Genomic DNA, 21988 nt, shown 5'->3' with positions numbered 1-21988 from the left:
ACTAATACCCTTCACTACCTCACTTGTCTGAGTTTGTTCTTATATAAACTGAACCTGCTTGTCTGGTGACTTCATGTTTATTCTCCTGCGATAACAACCTGCAGCTGTAAAATAAGGTCAATAAAGTTATTGTAGTATGGAGGTCTGCTCTGCTGGCCTGCACCTGCATGCAGTGTTTTGTTCTTTTTCCTTTTATGATTTAGGTCTTAGTGTTCTAGGTAGGCGTTACAAAAACTGATCCTCAGGAACATTTAATCAGTGGTTGTTTTGTAATCATTGCATCCCTCTCGTAAGTCTGTGATTAAAGATAAAAGGTTAAGTTGCATATGGGTGTGCTTCCAGTCAGTGGCATTCTATGAGCAACAGAAATTATTATGAAACTACAGAAAGCATTCACAGATCAAACCTCTGCATATCTAATGTGATCTCTAAAAATCGTAATACTGTTTATCCACAGTTGATCCAAATCTTACCCCGGACACTAATGTATATATTTTAATAGTTATTGAGAGAAAGCTCAGTGGTAGAGTGAAATGTCTTTCAACTCAAAGGTTGCTGGTTCGATTCCCGGCTCCACTCGTCTACATGCCAGTGTGTCCTTGGGCAAGACACTTAACCCTACGTGTCTCCTGATGGCTGTGAGTGATAGATGTGCTGTATGAAAGTGTGAGTGAATGGGTGAATGGGTGAATGGCAAAACTGTAGTGTAAAGCAGCTTTGAGTGGTCATCAAGACGAGAGAAGCGCTGTATAAATACAGACCACTTACTTTGGGTTTGTGGTTTCATGTGAACAGTACAGGAATGTCCTGTTGTGTGTGCAGCATGATGTTCAAGACGCACATTCACACAATATATTTCTATCATGTGTGTGTGTTGTCCTCTGACTCCTCTGGATTGTGTGATGTCATCTGCAACCAGAGTCTGCACAGCATTGATGGGGGTGGAGTCACAGTATCTACCAGGGCTGCATTGATTATTTAAATCAAATAATTTATTATTACGCGAGAAATAAATGAATCAATAACCCTTTTGAGAATCAATCAGTTGGTTGTCAGTCTTCATTGCCGTTGTCTTGTGTTTGGAGATTGTTTGGCCTGTTTGCTTTTTTATTTTATTTTATTTTGGTTTCAGCATAGTGTACACGCCTGGCATATGTACTACAGCATTTAGAGTCGTTTAGGAACGAAAAAGGAAAAGATCGTATGCAGTCAACAGTCCATTAGCATGAAACTATGAAGCATGATAGTTTCTACACAACTAGAACTTGAACCAGAACTTCTCCCTTTAGGGGTCCCACAGCACGTGATCTGCTTCCATCTTGTCCTATGCTTGTCTTCCTCTTTTCCTCCTGCCCGGCAGCTCCATCTTCAACATCTTTTGTCCAATATAATCACTTTCCTCCTCCTCTGCGTGTAAGCAAACCATCTCAACCTTGCCTCTCTTTCTGTAATCATGATCATAATAATGCGGGTCTGCAGCAGCACTGTGAAGCTGTAAACAGTGTTACAATGATTAGTAGGTGAAATGCTATGTTAACCACTTTAGCATGCAGCCACACTAACATTACTTTTGCTTCTGCTCAAGCATCAATTTACCTCACAGCAACAAGGTTGCCAGTTTGCATCCAGGTTTGGGCCTTTCTGTGTGGAGTTTGCGTTTTCTGAAAACATGCAGAGGTTAATTGGACACTCTAAATTGACCATAGGTGTGAACGTAAGCAGACCTCTCAAGTCTCATGCATTTCAGTAAGTCCACACATGACATTTCTCACGCTGATAAGTGATAGAAGTCACTGCACTAATCTATGAGTTGATGATGCGAAGGCAGATTGCTCTGCGTAGTTCATTCATACAGCTGTCTTTAATTAGCGACCAGAAAACAGTATTTCCTGTAGCTATTTTCCTACTTCCTCTCCCTCTCATGCTGAATTCCATTAAATCCCATCGCCCCTTGTATACACTGAACATGAACCTAATTTTATGTCAGTCTGTCCGGTAGCAATATATAATATACTCGATAAATTCAGCCTCTATGGACTGTGAATGCAAAATCCTGTGTACTACAGTGTACTGTGCCAAATCATCAATGTGCAAAATAACATTTCTATATTTGCTTATGTTTTGTGTGATACAGGTGATTTTTACTTACTTCAACACTGGGGAAACAATACCAGTGTTGTTCATAAAAGTGTCAGTTTCATTTTTTTAATATTTCACTTCCTACGCATCAAATGAAGTTGTGAAAATTTCAAGGTGACAACATACCGTGAATATTGCAGCAGTTTTCCTACTGTCTGTTCTCATGAATTATTTTGAGTTCCACTCTCCCTGGCTGGCTTTTCTGTAGTGGGTTTTGATCGAACGTGTGCAACCACTTGACACAAGTATGTCTCTTGCCTAGATACCTGGTTGCTACAGCAACAGCGTGGCGCCCACGCACATCTCCATCCTCTCATCACTTTTGTCGCCATGGTCACAGATTCAAATGGGGGCTAGAATGTTGTTGTGGGCGACCTTTTCTGTTTTAGAGAGGAGTGGATTAGTGAAAGAGAGCTGAACCAGGAGGACAGGAGGTGTACAGATAAGGATGCACAATCAATTGTAGACATGTGAAAGTCCAAAGGATTCTGATAGCAGCAGCTGAATCCTCTCCACATTGTCCACTTAGTTTTTTCACCCTAAATGTATGTTCTATTTGAAATTGCTCCACTCATGTCACTTGGGAGTAAACACTGGTCCCCAGAGATAGATGCATTTATAAGGGTACAAGAAAAGGTCAGTGAACCCTTCGGAATAGCCTAGTTTTCTTAATTAATCATAGAGTGGGCGGAGTAAAGACGGCGAAGTAGAGTGAACATTGTGACAGAGCAGTTCAAGTGGAATTTACCATTGTGTGTTTTACAAGGTTAGGGTTCTGTATATGTTTAGATCAGGTGGTTTTCCTATACATAGAGGGACGAGGGAGGGATGCCCCTTATCGCCCCTTTCATTTGCCATGGCGATCAAACCATTAGGAGAGGCTATCAGGACAGTGGCCTCTATAGCGGGCTTACAAAAAGATGGGGTGCACCATAAGATATGCCTTTATGCAGACAACGTTTTAATGTATATTTCAAGTCCATAGTCTTCAATCCCTGCCTTACTTAATATTATTGACTTATTTAGCATATTTTCTTGATATAAAATCAGTTTGACAAAATTGGAGGCTATGCCACTAGGGAGTCTAAATTCAATGTTTACAGTATTGCCCTCCTTCCCCTTTAAATGGTCCCCAGGAGGTACACATAACCCCTGCCTTTAAGCAGATGTATAAAGCTAACTTTGTTCCCCTGTCTGAGAAAATAGAGTGGGATTTGTAGTGTTTCTCCAAATCCCATTTCCTGGCTTGGACATATAGCTCTGATTAACACACTGCCTAAATTACTTTACCCTATCTAAATGATTCCTGTATTATTTTCAACTAAGATTGTGGAAAAAAATAGACGGCTGGCTCAGTTCTTTTATATGGAGCAAACATAAACCAAAGCTAAAGACGGCTACCTTGCAACTACCAAGCTCTGATGGAGGGTTAGACTTAGCTGATTTTGGAAGTTATCAGCTCTGTGCTCATAAACACTATATCTATGATTGGATATTAAATAAGAAGTCTGGCTTGATGTTGAATTTTAAACTATTAAACTGTGCTGTGACAATCCTGTTACCCTTTACACAATTAAGGAATGGAGATTAATGTGTAGACTTGAGGGGAGGTCTAAACTGACATCAGCTTTCACTCCTATTCTAAATAACCTGGTTTTTCGACCAGGACTGATTGATGCCCGGCTTTAAACAATGAGATAATGTTGTGTTAACATGTTGACAAGACATCATATATTACACTGCACAGCTCTAATTGATAACCCTGATATATTTCCCCTTGAGAGAGTGTTGTTTGGAACAACTCGGAAGAGGTCCATTAGTTGTACTTTGTGGAGCTTTGTGTGCTGTTCCATCTATAACTTCACAAGGACTCAGGGAAAAGTGATAGAGCGAACTTTCTGTCACAATCAGTGAGACTGAGTGGGAAGATGTATGGACCTATGCTAAATCGATTTCAGTTTGTAATCGTGCCAGATCATTACAGTTTAAGATTTTACATCGGGCATGTTGCTGTGCGTGTGAATGAGTATGAAAGATGAGTGAATGGGTGTGAATGGGTGAATGGCAAAACTGTAGTGTGATCATCAAGACTAGAAAAGTGCTATATAAATCAAATGCATATTTCCCCTAATTGCAGACATATGTTCAAGCCCAATCTGTGTCAAATGTAAGACAGAAATTCTAACTCATTGTCTCTGGTCATGCTTCAAACATATTGGTCTAATGTTTTAACTGAAATTGAAACAATACTAGGATTAAAACTAGAGATGGATCCAGTGTCTCTCATTCTAGGCCTTCCTGCTAGATATGTCAGGTGAACAAATCAGAGACTGTACTGTATCCTTACACATGCAGCTAGGAACAACATTTATTGCGGTGGATTAGTGATAAAGAGCCAAATTTTAGGAGTTGGCATAAAGTGCTGTTTGACCTAGTGTCTTTGAAGTAATTGACTTGTGTATTGCATTCAAAATCAAATCAATTTTACAAAGTTGGGGAAACTTCTATCTTCCATTTTGTTTCAGGATTTCCCTGAAAGGTCATAAGCAGAGGGCATTTTGCTGTTGGTGTGTTTGTTTTGTTTTAATGTTTGTTTAATTGAGTTGTAAAAAGGGAAAATTAATAAACATATTTATGTTGTATATGTATATATATATATATATATATATATATATATATATATATATATATATATATATATGTATATATATGTATATATACATATATATATACATATATATATATATATGTATATATATACTGATATATATATGTTAAATTAATAAAGTATTATATGATCTTCATTAAAGCCATGATAGAAAAAAAACACACAATGTGCGTAAGCTTTTTTTATAAAACTGGATGAACAGTTCTGTGTCTGTAACTGGATCAGACCTGTAAATTGTTCAGGTGGAACTCTTTTTTAAACCAGTCTACATGCGGTGTGCATAACTCTGACCTCATTCCTCAGATAAGATCTAAGCTCCACCAGGTGGATTTCTTTAGTTTGACATCATTCTATTGCTTGAATCTTTTAGTTTTCAGGGTAATTTTCCTGCTGCATCATCAGCTCTACTGTTCTCTGGCTGGTGAGGAGCCACCTTCATAGCATGCTGTAAGATGTTTCCCCACCACCATGTTATGATAGTCTAGGTGTAAATGGTGCTGCCAAATGTTCTTCTAGATTGATTCAACTTTGACTTCATAGTCCACAAACATCCTCCCCGAAGCATTGTGAAGTGTCCGTTTTGCTTTGTTTTTATATACTAGTGCTAAATCTGTTTTTGTGTGTGTTTGGTGTGTTTGAGTGCTCATTGTTACTATTACACAGCAGAAGTTCAGTGACACTTTTATTTGTGTATGGTAGAAAGCAAATACTGATACTGACATAATGGCATACAATAAATATGGAAAATTTAACTACATGGTTGCATAACAGTTGGTTGTTTGTCACCGGGATGCAGAGCTAGAGTTCAGTAGGGTGACACCTGCAGGAAAGAAGCTTCCTCTGAACCTGCTGGTTCGGTTGTGGAGGGACCTGTAACACCTCCCGGAGGGCAGTGGGGTGAGCAGGCTGTGGTTTGGGGCACTGCGTTTGTTGTCTGCCTCAGCTTGACGGCGCCTTGTCTGACTCACAGTGCTGTGTGAGTGAGAGGGGGAGTGGCTACAGTAGAGCGGCGAAAGGCAATGTGTACTTCTTTCAGTGATATATTTTGCATTACTTCTCCAAACAATGTCAAACTTGGCACTGCACTTACTCGTTCCCGTAGCAAGACACCTGTCAAGTTTGAAATCAATCGGACCACCTTTTGAGAGATATGTGAATAACACACACAGACAGTCAGACAGACAGACAGACAGACGTTCCTGGAATTTCTAGATAGATTTCTAACTTCACCATGATCTGTGTTTGATCAACACATGAACAGATGCTACCAGCTCCAGTCATTGTATCTGTTACTCTGGCACTCTACTGTTGTCCTACCTCAGATCAATCTGTGTTGTACATTTGGAGTCATCTTAACTGTACTCTCCCTCTCACTTTAGAGTAATCACACTGAAATTGAGTGTTTTCAGAAGTAGCTCCTGGCCGGTCTACTTGACAGCTTCTCTAGATTTACTCCTGACTCCTGACTCCCTAAAGGCTTTTAAGGCCCTGAGCACTAAATGGTGTGACCCTATTAAAACCCTCTTCTAAATTACACTGTAAATGTTTTAATGGATTCAGCATGCTTGAAAACAATACAGTTCTTGAGCATGTTATTAATCATTAGTTAAAAATACAGTAGATTGTTTTATAAATGTGACTTAATTGAAGATCTGACCATGATCATGACACAAACATGCAGATTATTTTACCATTTTCTTGACATTGTTTACTGCTCTATCTTCCACGTAATGGTCACAGAGGACGGGAGTAAAACCTTGCTGATATAGGGTGAAATGCAGGGTCACACCCTGGACAGGTTGTCAATCCATTGCAGGGCAAACATATAGAGGAACAACCATTCACTGTTGCATTCATTCAATTTAGAGTGTCCAGTTAACCTCTGCATGTTTTTCTGCTTGAAAGGAACCTGGAGAAAACCCATGCACACACATGGAGAACATTCAAACGCCACACATTAAGGCCCTTGGTTGAACCGGGATTAGAGCCTTGATTAGAGCCTAGAGCCTAGCTTTTTGCTAAAAAACACATTAAAATGCTCAAAGTGTGCTTTGGCTAAAAGACACCTCACCTCTATAACATGTTCGACCTCCTGGGATGATGGAGTAAAGGTTCTAGAGAGCAGGAAGACCACTGATAGGACCTAAGACCAGTGCTCACATCACTGTATTTCTTCTAAAAATAATACATCAATTTGTTTCAAGGCAAGTTTATTTGTAAAGTACCGTTCTTACACAAGACAATTCATAGTGCTTTACAGAAGACAAGTAAATACATTGGAAATGAAAACAAAATCCATTAAACACTGTTAAACGTCCCCACATGCTAAAATATATAAAAAGAAATAAAACCAGATCAGTAAGATCTGATACAGCTCTGTTTTTAATAAGCTGTCTGACTAAGTTATAGAATCTTCACGGTCAACATCTACATGAATGTTGAATTGAATACAATTATTATTTTATATATCCTGGTGTGGGCTTGGGATTGATTAATAATCTAGTATTAAAAATGGCTGCTAGTCCTCCTCTTCGGCCCGAGCTTCTCGGAATATGGGTCTTAGTAAAAGTGGGTGGAGTCGACTCATTTAAACTAATGCAATCTTCTTCATGTAACTAAGTTTCAGTTACACAGAATAAATCAATACGGTTGTCACTAATGAGATCATTAATTAAAACAGATTTTGAAGAGAGTATTTAATAGTCCACATTTAAAGGTGGTATTCTTGGACTCGGTATTTTATTGTTGGAATATATTTTTATTAAATTAGAATGTCTTAACTCCTCTTCTGTTTGTTCCTGATTTATTTACTTTAGCAGGTCAGGGGACAGACCCAGTCTCTATGGGGTTTTTAATTGCTGATCTGATAATAAATGAACACCTCTGAACAGTGTTTCTTTGACCTGATTTGATTGACCTCATAAGTGCTATGAGGACCTAATGAATTACTTACATGTTTGCCTGCAGTGGAGGGCATGAAGGTGGTGGAGATTGAGAAATGTCGCAATGACATCAAGAAGCTTCGTGAAGAAATGGCATCAAGAAATAACAGGTGAAAACAACAGCAGCTGGATAATCCTCTCATCAGTTTAGTCTAGTCTGCTCTTTTATTGACAGCATTGACCATTTGTTGTTGGAATTGGATCTGCTTTACTGAGAACCTTTCCTGACTGTAAATACTAGCATACACAGTACTTAGTAATGCTTTGGTATCCATATTACTGCAGTAACTACAATTATAGTTGTAGATAATATGTTATATGAAGGAACTGATTCAATATCCTACTAATACTAAGAGTCTTCATGTTACTGAACTTTGAATATCTTATATTATGATATGATGATAGGTCACATGTCACCATATACAGTACTGTATTGTCCTAATGTAATATCTCTAGCACATCTTGAAGGTATTATTTCAAATGTGGCACAAATTTGACTCAAATTAGTTTGAGAATGATCGGTTTAGATCATTAGAAGTCTTTTTTGCCTTATGGCTGGGTCTGATTTAAAAAATGCCATCCTTTTAGGTTTGAAATAAATGTTGGATTTACAGAGTAGCTGTTGAGATTTGGGTTTATTTGTGTCATAGTGTGAGGTTGTTTTTGTTTGTGTTTCTGCAGTAACTTCCTTGAAGACAATAAGAAGCTGACTCCTCGCAGAGATGTGCCCTCCTATCCCAAGGTAAGGTTGACATAGAAAGTGTTCCCCACTGTGTGTCTCTGTGTGTCTCTGTGTGTCTCTGTGAGTCTCTGTGTGTCTCTGTGAGTCTCTGTGTGTCTCTGTGTGTCTCTGTGAGTCTCTGAGTCTCTGTGAGTCTCTGTGAGTCTCTGTGTGTCTCTGTCTCTGTGTGTCTCTGTGAGTCTCTGTGTGTCTCTGTGAGTCTCTGTGTGTGAGTCTCTGTGAGTCTCTGTGAGTCTCTGTGTTTCTCTGTGAGTCTCTGTGAGTCTCTGCGTGTCTCTGTGTGTCTCTGTGAGTCTCTGTGTCTCTGTGAGTCTCTGTGAGTCTCTGTGAGTCTCTGTGTGTCTCTGCAGTCTCTGGTGTCTGAGTCTCTGAGTCTCTGTGTGTGTCTGTGAGTCTCTCTGCGTGTCTCTGTGAGTCTCTGTGAGTCTCTGTGAGTCTCTGCGAGTCTCTGCGAGTCTCTGCGATTCTCTGTGTGTCTCTGTGAGTCTCTGTGAGTCTACTGATGTCAGGTAGACCAAGAAATGCTTCAGGAACCACAAAATGTTAGTTCTGAGATTTGATTGAGATTTAAAGATGATCAGAAGGTTTAGTCACTCCGTTTACAAAAAAGAATCAATGTGTTAATCCAACTAAAACCTTTTAAATGTATATAAACTCACACTTACACACCCTGATGATGGGAGTTGAATTATTATTGCATGAAATATAACATGAGGTGATATGATATATTTTCAAGTTAAACAATAGTAGAAAGAGACAGAATGGAGCTCTGCATACAAACAACTAGCTGTCAGCTAAAGTTGTTTCGATCTATGATGTAATAGATACCAACACGCTGAAATGTAGTGTTGCAGAAGCAGACACACTGTTTCTCTGCCAGTGCTTGTATACTGTTACAATGACAGAAGTCTAATTCATTGGCGTAGTCATATAGTAGCTTGACGTTTTCCCAGCCAGCATGTCCATGTGGGCCCCGTGTTTACACTCTTCAACGGGACAAACCATTGAGAATCGGGCCCCATATTGTCAGCCCAAATATAACCCTTATGGGGCCCACATGGACATGTTGGCTGGGTTGTGTATGGAAACATATTGATTATGAGATAATGATCATTTCTCCCCTGCTGGAAACACACATGTGCGAACCAGACAAGGTAGAAAGTCATTCAACTGTGGAAAGTTACTGTTCCCTTGAGTATGACAGTCAGCAGGATAGTGGCTGCATGTTTACTGTAATAGCAGAACCAAATCTAAATATTTCTCATGAATTTCCTTTAATGCTGGGATGCGACAGTGAAGATGAAGCATCAGTGCTTATGCATGAACGTTACAGTCGGTGTGTGTAGTGTTGTGTAAAGGTGTGCCACAGAGCCACGCAGAGGCGGACAGGGTTAACTGCCAGCTCTGTTGCCTGCAGTACATGCTGTCACAACAGACCATAGAAGCCCTCAAAAAACCTGCCTTTGATGTCTGGCTGTGGGAGGCCAATGAGGTAAGACTGAGAACCTTGTTAAACCTGTCTCACCCACAATCAACCCTCTCCTCTCTCCCTTTGCCCCATGTCCCTCTGTCTTTCCTGCTGCTTGCTCTGTATTTGTGTGTGTGTAGTATCATCTCTCTAAGGAGACAGTAGAAGCTCTTAGATTGCCTACATTTGATGCTTGGCAGTGGGAACCCAATGAGGTGAGACTAACAGTTTTATGAATCAACTGATTAATGTTTCATGCTATACAGGTTAAGGGGTTAGTTCAGATGTGTCGGTAGTGTTGTTGAGGTACTGACTAACAGTAAGCGTGATACTGTACATACAGCTGACACCTTGATTATTTGTGATTTTGTCAACAATGTCAGCACTATATCAGTTCTATATTAGGTACGAGGTGACCAAAATATTTCACTATTATTTCAGGATAAAAAAAGTAATCTTAGCTGCAGCAAAAAACAAAGCTACTCTGAAATTGGTTTAAACTTCAAGATTCCTAATATGAGCTTATATTATAAATGGTGCCACTGCCAATACCTTAAACAACAGGTTGTTCATTAACTATGCATACTGTATCTGAAGCTTATTCACTCCTTCATCACCCTAAATATATGTCACATGTATTTATTTTGGTTCTTTTAATTTATCTTTATCCGTTTGCTTTTACTGCTGTTTGATATTTCTTTTCTTTTTGAATTATCTAGTCTATATCATCATCGTCTCTATTTCATTTCCTAATTAGGTTATGTACTTCTTTACTTACTTATTTGTTTATTTAATTTTTATTATTAGATTATTACTATTATTGGTATTGGTATAAGTTCTGTGATCTGACTCTGTTGCTTGAGTGGACTTTCATATGTGCTTCCCAATCTACTTACTACACTTGTATTACTTTAATTGAGAATTGTAACAGAAAAAAAGAAAAAGAAAAGAATAGAGAATGACTTCACTGACATGAACTTACCAAACAAGACCGCAGTAGACCAGCAGCTTCTTATTTTCTCTATGTAGGTATGGGAGAGTGACAGTTAAACTGTAGTTTCCCCTTGAAAAAGGCCGTTTACTGGCAAGATTAAGCAGAGACTATATCTTTAAGATAAAGTAAACTTAAGCTGACACACGGCATCTCTTGTCTGCTGTGAATTCTGTGCACATGGATCACACAGAGCACCGTCAGCTGTTTGTAACATGCCGACTATTTATCAATGCCTCATACAACTACATGGAAAAACAACCAAACTATACCTTTATTAACTTCCTGTTATTACTGAATAATAATCTGCAATTATTACCTGATGTTTGCTGAAGGTTGTGCAGAAACAGTGTTTCTAAGTGTAGACTGCTTAAAATAACAAAGGCTTAAGATGGAGAGTGACATTCTGTCATACATAAAAGAATCAAGTGAGTTATAGCATTGTGGTATGTGTTTCGTTTCTGAAGTTTCCCTTAGCTATGTAAACTATAAATACTTCATTTTTATTACGTATTCAACACCCAGACAACGTCAAATTTCAGAATCACACTGCACAGACTAAATGGCTGATGTCATTCTGATGAGTTGTGGCATCAAGCTAATTTGTGCAACTAAAATCAAACATTGTGCAAGTGCAACTGCATCTCTGACGGACACATCACAGTGATTTGCTTTGTTCTTTCAGATGCTAAGCTGTCTGGAACATATGTACCATGACCTTGGCTTGGTCAAAGACTTTAACATCAACCCAATTACACTCAAGAGATGGCTGGTAAGACCTGAAACACATTCAATACATCTGACAATCCAAACCAAGAACATTCCCTTTACAGACCATAGTGACATGAATAAGCCATGAGGTGCCATGTTGTGAATTTACACCAATATTTGTTAACTTATACATATATCGCATAGTTTAATCTAAATATTAAATGTTACACATCAGTGTTAAATCTAAATGTTAGATATAGGGTCACACAGGTGGTGTAGTGGTTAGCACTCTTGCCTTTGCAGCAAGAAGACACAGATTGGAGCCCGGTTGGAACAAGAGCCTTTCTACATGGAGTTTGCATGTTCTCCCTGTGTGTGTGTGTGTGTGTGGGTGTTCTCCAGCTTCCTCCCACAGTCTATAAAACATGCAATATGAGGATTAGGTAAAGTGGACACTCATTGACCATAGGAGTGAGCGTGAGAGTGAATGGTTGAAAGGTTGTTTCTATATGTGCTGCGGTGTTTGGACCAGAGTGAAAACAAACAAACGTGTGTAGGTGCTGAAAAACAAAATGACATATCACTGTTTATCACCAGTATGTGTGAAAACACTCACTGTGGCAGCTGCACCTAGGCAGTTTTTAAATGAATTGTTATTTATTCCTACATTTATATATTTAAGTTCTTTTTCAGTTGTGTCTGACTATCAAACTAAACAAAAAAAGAAAGTTAAATCTTTTGCTCATGTTTTACAAAGGGTTTAACCTGAACTGGGAATATAATCTGGATTTTTTGTATTGCTCTTGATGTGAATCTTGTTTTATCATTAATTATTAATGACTTATATATTGTTTTATAAAAGAGTTAACGGTCAGGAAAACCAGCTGAGTGAAGAAGGTTTTGTGTTTGTTACTGGTTAGTTGAACCAATGTTAAAATGATAAAGTGATGGCTTTGTGGCATTAAAGTAAGTTTTCAAAGATGTGTGCGTGTCTTTGAGGTCAGTTCTACCCCAACATATGACGCTCTTCTCTCACAAATGTCAGAATGATAATCCACACTTTTTCACCAAGCCTAGAAAAATGAGGTGTCACGGCTGCAGCGTGTGTCAGTGTCAAGCTGCCTGAGTCTCAGCTGACTGTTGGTGCAGCATGCATGCGCCAAGGTTATGGACAGCAAATACAAGTGTTCTTTGTTTGACAGTTTGAAGATTGTTCACATGTTTTATATGCTCTAAATAATGAACGAGTGAGTAAATGAATGAACGAATGAATGACTTTGTGTCATTGTTTTTTTTCTCTAAGATTCAAATTGAAATATTCCTGATATACCTTTGAAAGTTTTTATGGATGTTGCCAACCTGTTATGTTTGTATACAGCAATTTTTACACATTTTACAATTTTTATCACATTTACAGTGGTCAGTGGTCTGAAAATGCACTAAAGAGATACATCAGGCTTGAAAATGTACACACAGACACCACAGTCTCCTAAACTCCTGTGGAAAACACTGATTTAATGTATGTATATGTTTAGAAATATTGGTGTAAATGTGGAACATGTTAAAACACATTTTTAAACATTGAAGCTAAATGTGGCAAAGTGTTGATGTTATTTTCAGCTTGAGCCACATTACAAACAGCACTTCATGAGAAACACATTATTTCTCACACTTTCTCTGCTTCTTTGTCTCTCTTGGTAGTTATGTATCCATGACAACTACAGGAACAACCCCTTCCACAACTTCCGCCACTGTTTCTGTGTCACACAGATGATGTACAGCATGATCTGCCTCTGCAGCCTTCAGGTAAAGACCTTCTGCTGTGACACCTAAATGTTGGGGATATGTAGAGGAATTGGAACAGAAAAACATTTGCACATTTGTGAAAAGTCCACACAGTATTTGAAGTTAACCATAATCAGACCTCTGAAATCCATGGAGGCTGCTGTCGCACCCCTGAGATAAATGTGTTGAATTGATTATTTCTTTGTTGTATCAGTGCTTCTCTGCAATTAATGTCATTGTTGGAAAGCCTGTTTATTTCCTTTTAAATGGTGTCACATTTACAGTATAAAGATAATGCATTTGTGGGTTGAGCAGCATAGTTGAGTATGTGGTTTGTGCCAAATCTTCTCTGCCGATGCCAAACAGCTTATTCTGCTACTGACTCTTGTTTGGTGTCGTTTGTTGGATTGGATGATTGAAGTCTGAAGAAACAACACATATTGGCAATTCAACAATTTATTAATTTAGTAAACAGGGGCCTCAGTATCATGTGGAAGAACCATACACAGACACCACAGCCTGGCAATTCCTCCTCATGCTCAGATAATTACAGTTCATATGTGAACATTACATCACATGACAGCACTCGGCTGATACAGGTCCTGGCTCAGGTCAATTTTCACACCACTCCAATGAAAGCATATTCACATTCATAAAAACCATTGCTACCTGGAGATGGTTTGTCCTATTACATTGATTATTCAAACAATAAATAGCACTGATGTCTACGCTCAGTTTCAGATTGGGTAGGATTGGTTTTGCATGTGCAGACTGCAGAGAGCTGTCTATGGGTGAAAAACAAGCAATTGTGAACTTGATAGAAGATCAAATTTGTTTGTGAGCTGTAACGAAAGACCCTAAAACAACTGTTAGTGACATCAGCAACGACCTCCAGAGGGCAGGAGTCAAGGTCTCACAATATAATGTTCGCAGAAGACTTCATGAACAAACGTAGAGGCTACACCAGAAGATGCAAACCATTCATTAGCAAGAAAATAAGAAGGTCAGGCTGGAATTTGCCAAAAAGTATAGACAAAGTTTTATGGACTGGTGAGACAAAGATTATCTTTTACCAAAGTGATGGAAAGGCTAAAGTTTGGGGAAAGAAATGATCTGCTCATGATCCCAAACATACAAGCTCATCTGTGAAACATGATGGAGGTGATGTCATGGCTTCTTCTGGGATGGGCTCATTAATCTTCATTGATGATGTAACACATGACGGCAGCAGCAACAAGAACTCAGACGTTTACAGAAACATTTTGTCTGCCAATTTAAAGAGAAATGCAATCGATGATTTGGGAGATCCTTCATCATGCAGCAAGATAACGAGCCCACACACACACACACAGAGTTCATCAGGGGCAAGAAGTGGAAAGTTTTAGACTGGCCAAGTCAACCTCCACATTTGACCTGCTAAAGAGGAGACTGAAGGGAGTAAACCCCCAAAACAAGCAACAACTGAAATAGGCTGCGGTGAAACCTGGAAGAGCATCACAGCAGAAGAATGCAAAGGTTTGGTGATGTCAGTGGGTCACAGGCTTGATGCAGTTATTGAAAGCAAAGTATTTGCAAATAAATATCAAGTCTTATATACTTTAATCCTTTTTAAGTCTATCTGTTTCAATACTTTTGCTCACATGAACATTGGGTGGGTTCAAACAAAAGGTGACATCTTCTATGTTCTGCACCAGATCCACATGTAAATACCTGGAAGTAAAAGCTTTTGATGTAAAACCCAAATGTTTTCAGTCTATGGCAAACATAAGGAACTGACCTCACTGTTCCAGGACTATAGGAGGACACTGTATTTACAACAACAAAATCAACAAAAGTCATGCCATGCAGCTTGAATTACATACATTTCCTCTAATCAGTATCAGTACCATGACAACATCATTTACTAATTGAATGATTGCTTTATCAAAAGCATCACTGTTATATAATCTGTGTTGTTTCTACAAGTAACATCATCCATTTTTCATCATCATCATCATCGTCACCACATGCTCTTGCTCAAGTACTTTCGTTAACATGAATTAATGTGATGCTAAAAATGATTCATTCAGTCATGCTGTAATTATCATGGAAGAGTGGTAACAAAGCAAGCGATGTCATGGGAATGTGAACACCAGGGGAGACAGGATAAGAGGAGGAGGTGGGAGGGTGCTGAAGTAAAGAAGGAGGGGCTTCTATCTGTGGCTTTCCATCTACTCACTGGATGTTTTATAATCCCACACCTAATGAGTAATTATCAAGCATCTGATCTGTGATGTGATAATGAGGTATCTCTCTATCCCCCCACACACACACACACATACACACTGATTCATTCAAAAATGTGTGTGTTCATATTTCAGGAGAAGTTCACTCAGGTGGATATTTTGATTCTCATGACGGCTGCTGTGTGTCACGATCTCGATCACCCTGGATACAACAACACGTAAGAGAAAATAAACACACCTTCTGACCATGCATGGCAACGATTTTAATCCCAGCTAAAGAGGTGACCCTTTTAACTGTCAACAGAGAGTGAGTCCTCAAAGATAACAGGACAGTTATACATGATGTGCTGTGGAAGGATGGAGTGTGATTGTGTTTTGGAACAGATCTGCAGTGGATACGGGATATTTTACTGAAACATTATCAGATAGGAACCTTTTGACATAATTATACATTTCTCAAGAATTTCTCTTTAGGACTTATAGGATATTTTTTTGTCCCATATTGGCTTTTCTTGGTGATATTTGATATTTTGATCCACCGATATTGTCCAACACGTAATATCAACCAATGCCGATGTATGCAGGCTTTTTTCCCACATCACGTATCTCCTGTTGGCGCCAGGTGCTTAAGCCTCATTACCGCCCCCTACAGACTGTTGATATACGAACATGTAAAATATATATATATAATATTTGTGTTTTTTTAGTCTTGATGATCACTCCAAGCTGCTTTTCACTACGTTTTTGACATTCACCCATTCACTCACACTGTCATACAGCACATGGGTGAATCAAACCCATGTATATATATATATATATGTATATATATATATATATATATATATATATATATATATCTATATATATAGATATATATAGATATATATCTACACACACTCATATATACATATATGCACACATAGGTATATGTGTGTGTATATATGTATATATATACACACACATATATATGTATATACATCTTAATACACCTCAAGTTTATCTTGAAACTGCATCTGGGGAAAATATTTATTTCAGGTTTAAATTTCTTTTCTCTGCCGCTATGTTCCGGCCAAATGCATTCTGGGATATATGGCTTTATCAAGTACGCTCAAGTTACACTAACTAAATGCAGTATTTGTGCAGGCATGGTGCAGCAATCATTGTTGTACTGTTTTCACACATGTTTTTGTGTTCTGCACATGAGTTAGAGTGTTCATGCATTTAATGACACTCTGGGTATTCATTGCATCTGGTAGTCAACACTTTATTGGACATCCCTCGATATTTTATTCACTCTCTTTGAGTTTTCATAAAGAAAAACATATAGCCCTAAGTGATCCTGCTTGGCGGGGATACACATTAAAAGATGCGGTCCAAACTAGTATCATGATAGGCAGACAGATAGTTTTCAGAGGCAGAAGGAGTACAGAGGAGTACCCTCATGTACATAGGTGTTTTTTGTCTCGCATTCATGTGGTACTGTATATGACCTAAATGGTATACTTATTTCATATATTTATATACGTATTTGTGGAATTGTGTGACAGTATCATCACATTTAAATAGTCCAACCCCATCCTGGTCTATGTAAATGTAATATACTGAAGAGTTAGAAAGTAGGTTAAAGAGATACTAACAATATTTCTAATATTAAGTCAAATACATTTAAGTGGCTCTGTGGTGTAGTGTGGATGGATCAGTCTCTTGCTGAATGATGTGTAACCCACAGATAGTTGCTAAATCATTAGCATCACAGTCAATGCTTCATATTAATAGCAGATGCTCGCATGCTCCCGTTACAGCTTAGAATAAGGTCATGTGATCGATGTGCGTATCATATGTTTGTGTGACTGTGTGTGTGAGGGGCATAACTTTATATCAACAACAGATGACTGATGTTGTTTGTCTTTTTTATGTTGTGGGTTATTACGTCACTGTTAAAACAATAAAATAAGTTAAACATAGTGTTTACCAGCACTTAAAATGCACCAATGCTAAACACCTCCATCCGCTAACCTGATCTGCTCCTAAATGTAATTGGTTCTTCCTTGAACTTTGAACAGACAGAGAATCAAAAACATCAGGTAATGATAAAACCTCAACAAGTATATATGAAGAACTAATGTGTGTGAACAGGATTTGGTGTGAATCTGGATAATGACATGGATTTCTGTGTTGGCAGATCTGTGCACATCCTTTCCTTTCATCATGTAGCCTCATCTGTACTTTCTTCCCCCCAGTCTTGTTGTTTGTTCTGTCCTCTATCTGCTATGTCTGCAGCTCTCCTTCTCCCTGGTTCTCATTCTTGCCCTTCTGTCTCTCTTCCAGGTACCAGATCAATGCCAGAACAGAGTTGGCAGTTCGTTACAACGACATCTCCCCCCTGGAGAATCACCACTGCGCTGTGGCTTTCCAGATTTTCTCTCAACCCGACTGTAACATCTTCTCCAACTTTGACCCGGAAGCCTTCAAACAGATACGACAGGTGTGTGCGCATCTCTGTCTGTGTTTGTGTTAATGAGCTGTTTGACCGTGGGACCCACTGTTTTTCAGGGAACTATCACACTGATCCTGGCTACAGACATGGCACGACACGGTGAGATCCTAGACTCCTTTAAGCAGAAAGTCGACAACTTTGACTACACAGATGAGGAGCATGTCACCTGTGTAAGGAGTTTTGATTTTATGTAATTAGTACTTTTGAGTAGCTCTGCATGGACATGTAATCAGTAATGACATAAATAACTGATGAGTGTTGAAGTGATGGTTTGACTCTCTTGAAGTGTGGTTGTGAAAGGCATGTGTTCTGACCTTGACACACATACTCACTCTTAGTGGAAAAAATGGGCTTTCATTTTTATTGATTTGTTCTTTCACAATGGTAAACTGCTGGTAAAGCTCACAGATTGTTTTTATATTGTTACAGCTCAATTAGTTGTTTAGTCAGAACATTTTGTCAGAAAATACGAAAAAATGTTGAGTGTTATCTCAAATGTCTTATTTGGTCCACAAACCAAAATTGATTCGTTTTAATTATTTGTTTTATGGAGAAACATATAAACAGCATATTTAAGAAGCTGTCGTGAACTTGCTTTACCCACACCCGTCGCAAGAGTGCTTGTGCCCCTCCCACTGAACTACGTTCTGTACACATGAGCGCAAAAGCCCGTTGTGGTGCGCGAGCCCCGCCAGGAGTGCCAAGAGAGAAGTGAAATGATTTGATATACAGATGTTAATTAAATAGTTAATTTCTATTGTGTTATAAATGAAAAAAAACAAAAAGGGCTTTTATCTGTAATTTCAAGAGCGGATTCAATTTCTGTTAGTCAATGGTCACATTTTGCTTCCTCATCACCTGTATTCACATTACACATCTATTTATTTTCACTTGTACTTTGATTATGGAAATTATATGCAAATGAATTATGAACGTTCAAAATGACCGCTATGGTATTTGGCATTTCTCTGCATTATTTCCGCTGGTTCGAGTGTTAATGATAAATTGATTAAAAACTTTAGAAGTGATGATTACATGCTGCGTGAATATAGGATTATTAAAAATATACGTACTGTAGGCTAATAATTGTGCCCCATGCATTTCATCTGCCCACCTTGAGAGTGAGGTCTGACGACGGGTCTGGTTTTACCTTGTACTTTAACACTGTAAAATGTACTGTGTTAGAACCACACTTTAAAAAAAACACCTGTCCGACTGAGCCGATTTCATAGGTGAGATTATGACTTTAGATGATTTCATTTGTTAGGTAATTGAAGCAGCTTGGAAACTTGAAGGTTGCCTCACAGTATTATGTCAGATGATGAACATAGCAAACTGTGAATTTGTTTTCAGTGCGCTGTCAGGCTTTTGCACTGCACTGTAATCCTCATGTTGGCGTTTGTGCTATGTGCAGCTGAAGATGGTGCTTATCAAGTGCTGTGACATCTCCAATGAAGTGCGACCCATGGAGGTGGCTGAGCCCTGGGTGGACTGTCTGCTGGAGGAGTACTTCATGCAGGTGAGTCCAACAAGCACTGAGGAAACGTTTAAAAATTCTTTCATTCAATGATTTCATCTGGTTTCATTCCTTCATTATTATTATATAATATTATTATTATTATTTATATATATACAGTATATATAATAATCATTTATCAATCCTATTCTTGTAAACTTCATCTCTCATTTGTCAGTGAGGGAAACCAACACATGTGTCTCATGATATTAGATTGAAGTTTAGACTTAAGATGTTGGTGGTCAAACGCTACTACAACACTGTGCGCAGCCAGCATGTCCATGTGGGCCACATAAGGATTAAACTGTACTATGTGTGCTGACAAACTGGTTTGTCTTGTCTGTGTTTGTCCACTTAATAACTACCCTTACCCGTCTACCTGGCTACTAAGTGGCCATGAAATGGGAACATTTTGCAGGTCCCATATTGCAAACATAGGTGGAGCCACAATGGAAACCATGGACAAACCTGCTTGGGACCCATATTGTATATATTGTATATTGTAATATAACCCTTATGAGGCCCACATGTAATTTCATAACATCGGGCACAATCATTTGGACACAGTGATTAATAGATTTACAGTTAAAGGTCAAAGGTTAAGGTCACTGTCACCTTGTCAAACACATTTTTGACATTGAATACTTTTGGTACATATGTTCACTTGGGTTAAAGGATGAATTGATGACATCTTTGTGGTCACAGGTCAGTGTGACAAACATGTTTTGAGCCACTATAACACTTTACTACTACTAACACAATTTTAGCTACATTTACTGTACTTTAAGGCGGGGTCAGGTTTCCTCCATCCCACTGTGTAAAGTGACTTCTAATCAGCTCATATCTGTGTCCATGCTGCGCAGAGTGACAGGGAAAAGTCTGAAGGGCTTCCTGTGGCTCCATTCATGGACAGAGAGAAAGTCACCAAACCGACGGCTCAGATCGGCTTCATTAAGTTTGTCCTCATCCCCATGTTTGAGACTGTGATGAAGGTAAATCTGCACCTCAGTGATGACAATGTCAGCCTTTTACACCAGGATTAGTGGGTACTGAGATTTGGACATAACTAGAGCTGCAGCTAACGATTATGTTCATAATCGATTCATCTGTCGATTATTTTCTCTATTAATTGTTTGGTCCATAAAATATCAGAAATCCTTAAAAAATGTTGATCGGTGTTTGTCAAACCTGGAAAGGATGATGTTCTCAAATGTCTTGTTTTGCCCACAAACCAAAATGATTTGTTATGCAAGCAACAAAATGAAGAAAATATTCAAATCGAAGAAGTTCAAACAATTGAAATTTAGACATAACATGACTCGATTTGCTCACAGTGCCATGTTAGCAGGAAAATCACCTGAAAACAGAAGACAGCTGTAAGAGTTCACTGTTATAATACTCCCAAATTCTTTAATCACATTACTTGTGTGCTACACTGACAATTCACTATCAAAGACGACAAGTGATAAAGGGAGGACTGTCTCTATAGATTGTGATGTTCTTGACCAAAGATTAAAACATGTTTTATTGCTGTTATAGCTGCCATCCACTCCTTGACATGGATTTGGTTATATGTGGTTTGCAAAATGGAGTTCAGTGCTTGTATGTATTGTCAGCAGCTGTGTCATGAGTTAAAATCATTTTGCACGTATTGTAACACTGGCAGAACTGACACTGTTGTGTATTCAGCACACAGTGTATTATGTTTTTCCTGCTCACACGTATCAGTACAGAAATATTTAATTGTTTGCTGTAAACATAGAAACAGTGATGAAACTGACTATTGACAAACCTGTGTGCCAGCTGTTCCCCCAGATTGAGGAGGCGATGGTGCAGCCACTCCGAGAGTCAAGGGACCGATATGAAGAACTCAAACAGATCGATGATGCCATGAATGAGGTTGGATTATTTGTGAATTCAGGACTAAGATTTGAATAATTTGTAGTTAGGTTTCAGTTAGTAATACCTAGTTGGCAGTACCTGGCTGGCATTACCTAGTTATTATAATATGTATATAATAAATGCCTTGGTTAGGGATAACACTTTTAAGGTGTCCAAATAAATGCTATCCCTTAAAAGGACAGCGGTGTGTATAATTTGTTCCTGGTGCAGCTTGTTGCTCATACTTGTTTCTTTCAGGTTCAGAAAAAGAAAAGTGAGAACTTGACCATGGGAGGAAAGAAGAAGTAAAAATTGGGTAAGAAAGATTGTGACTGCTATTCCCTTAGGCATTGATTACATACTCCATCCATCCTCCACTGCATTTCCTGGAGACCTGACCTAACCACAGATGTTTGAATGAAT

General features: G+C 38.6%; 1 protein-coding gene across 3 annotated transcripts in view; it reads left to right on the top strand.

Moving 5' to 3' along the window:
• Positions 1 to 21988, top strand: part of pde9aa (phosphodiesterase 9aa) — a 40902-nt gene that overhangs the window by 18506 nt on the left and 408 nt on the right. For 2 of the 3 annotated variants that reach the window (XM_044014869.1, XM_044014885.1), the window contains 12 exons: positions 7775 to 7859; positions 8431 to 8491; positions 9909 to 9983; positions 11636 to 11722; positions 13363 to 13467; positions 15807 to 15889; positions 18000 to 18156; positions 18225 to 18338; positions 19583 to 19687; positions 20548 to 20676; positions 21488 to 21583; positions 21824 to 21881. In XM_044014869.1, coding sequence (XP_043870804.1) covers positions 7775 to 7859; positions 8431 to 8491; positions 9909 to 9983; positions 11636 to 11722; positions 13363 to 13467; positions 15807 to 15889; positions 18000 to 18156; positions 18225 to 18338; positions 19583 to 19687; positions 20548 to 20676; positions 21488 to 21583; positions 21824 to 21874 — 1148 coding nt within the window. In that variant the 3' untranslated portion in view covers positions 21875 to 21881. Of the gene's footprint in view, positions 1 to 7774; positions 7860 to 8430; positions 8492 to 9908; positions 9984 to 10099; positions 10175 to 11635; positions 11723 to 13362; positions 13468 to 15806; positions 15890 to 17999; positions 18157 to 18224; positions 18339 to 19582; positions 19688 to 20547; positions 20677 to 21487; positions 21584 to 21823; positions 21882 to 21988 lie in introns of all 3 variants that reach the window. The other variant, XM_044014877.1, reaches the window with a different exon arrangement.

The sequence above is a fragment of the Solea senegalensis genome, linkage group LG2 (assembly GCF_019176455.1).
Source record: "Solea senegalensis isolate Sse05_10M linkage group LG2, IFAPA_SoseM_1, whole genome shotgun sequence".
In the NCBI taxonomy this organism is placed as follows: Eukaryota; Metazoa; Chordata; class Actinopteri; order Pleuronectiformes; family Soleidae; genus Solea; species Solea senegalensis.
Note: the sequence above shows the minus strand (reverse complement) of the source record. Positions and strands in the feature narration are given on the sequence as shown.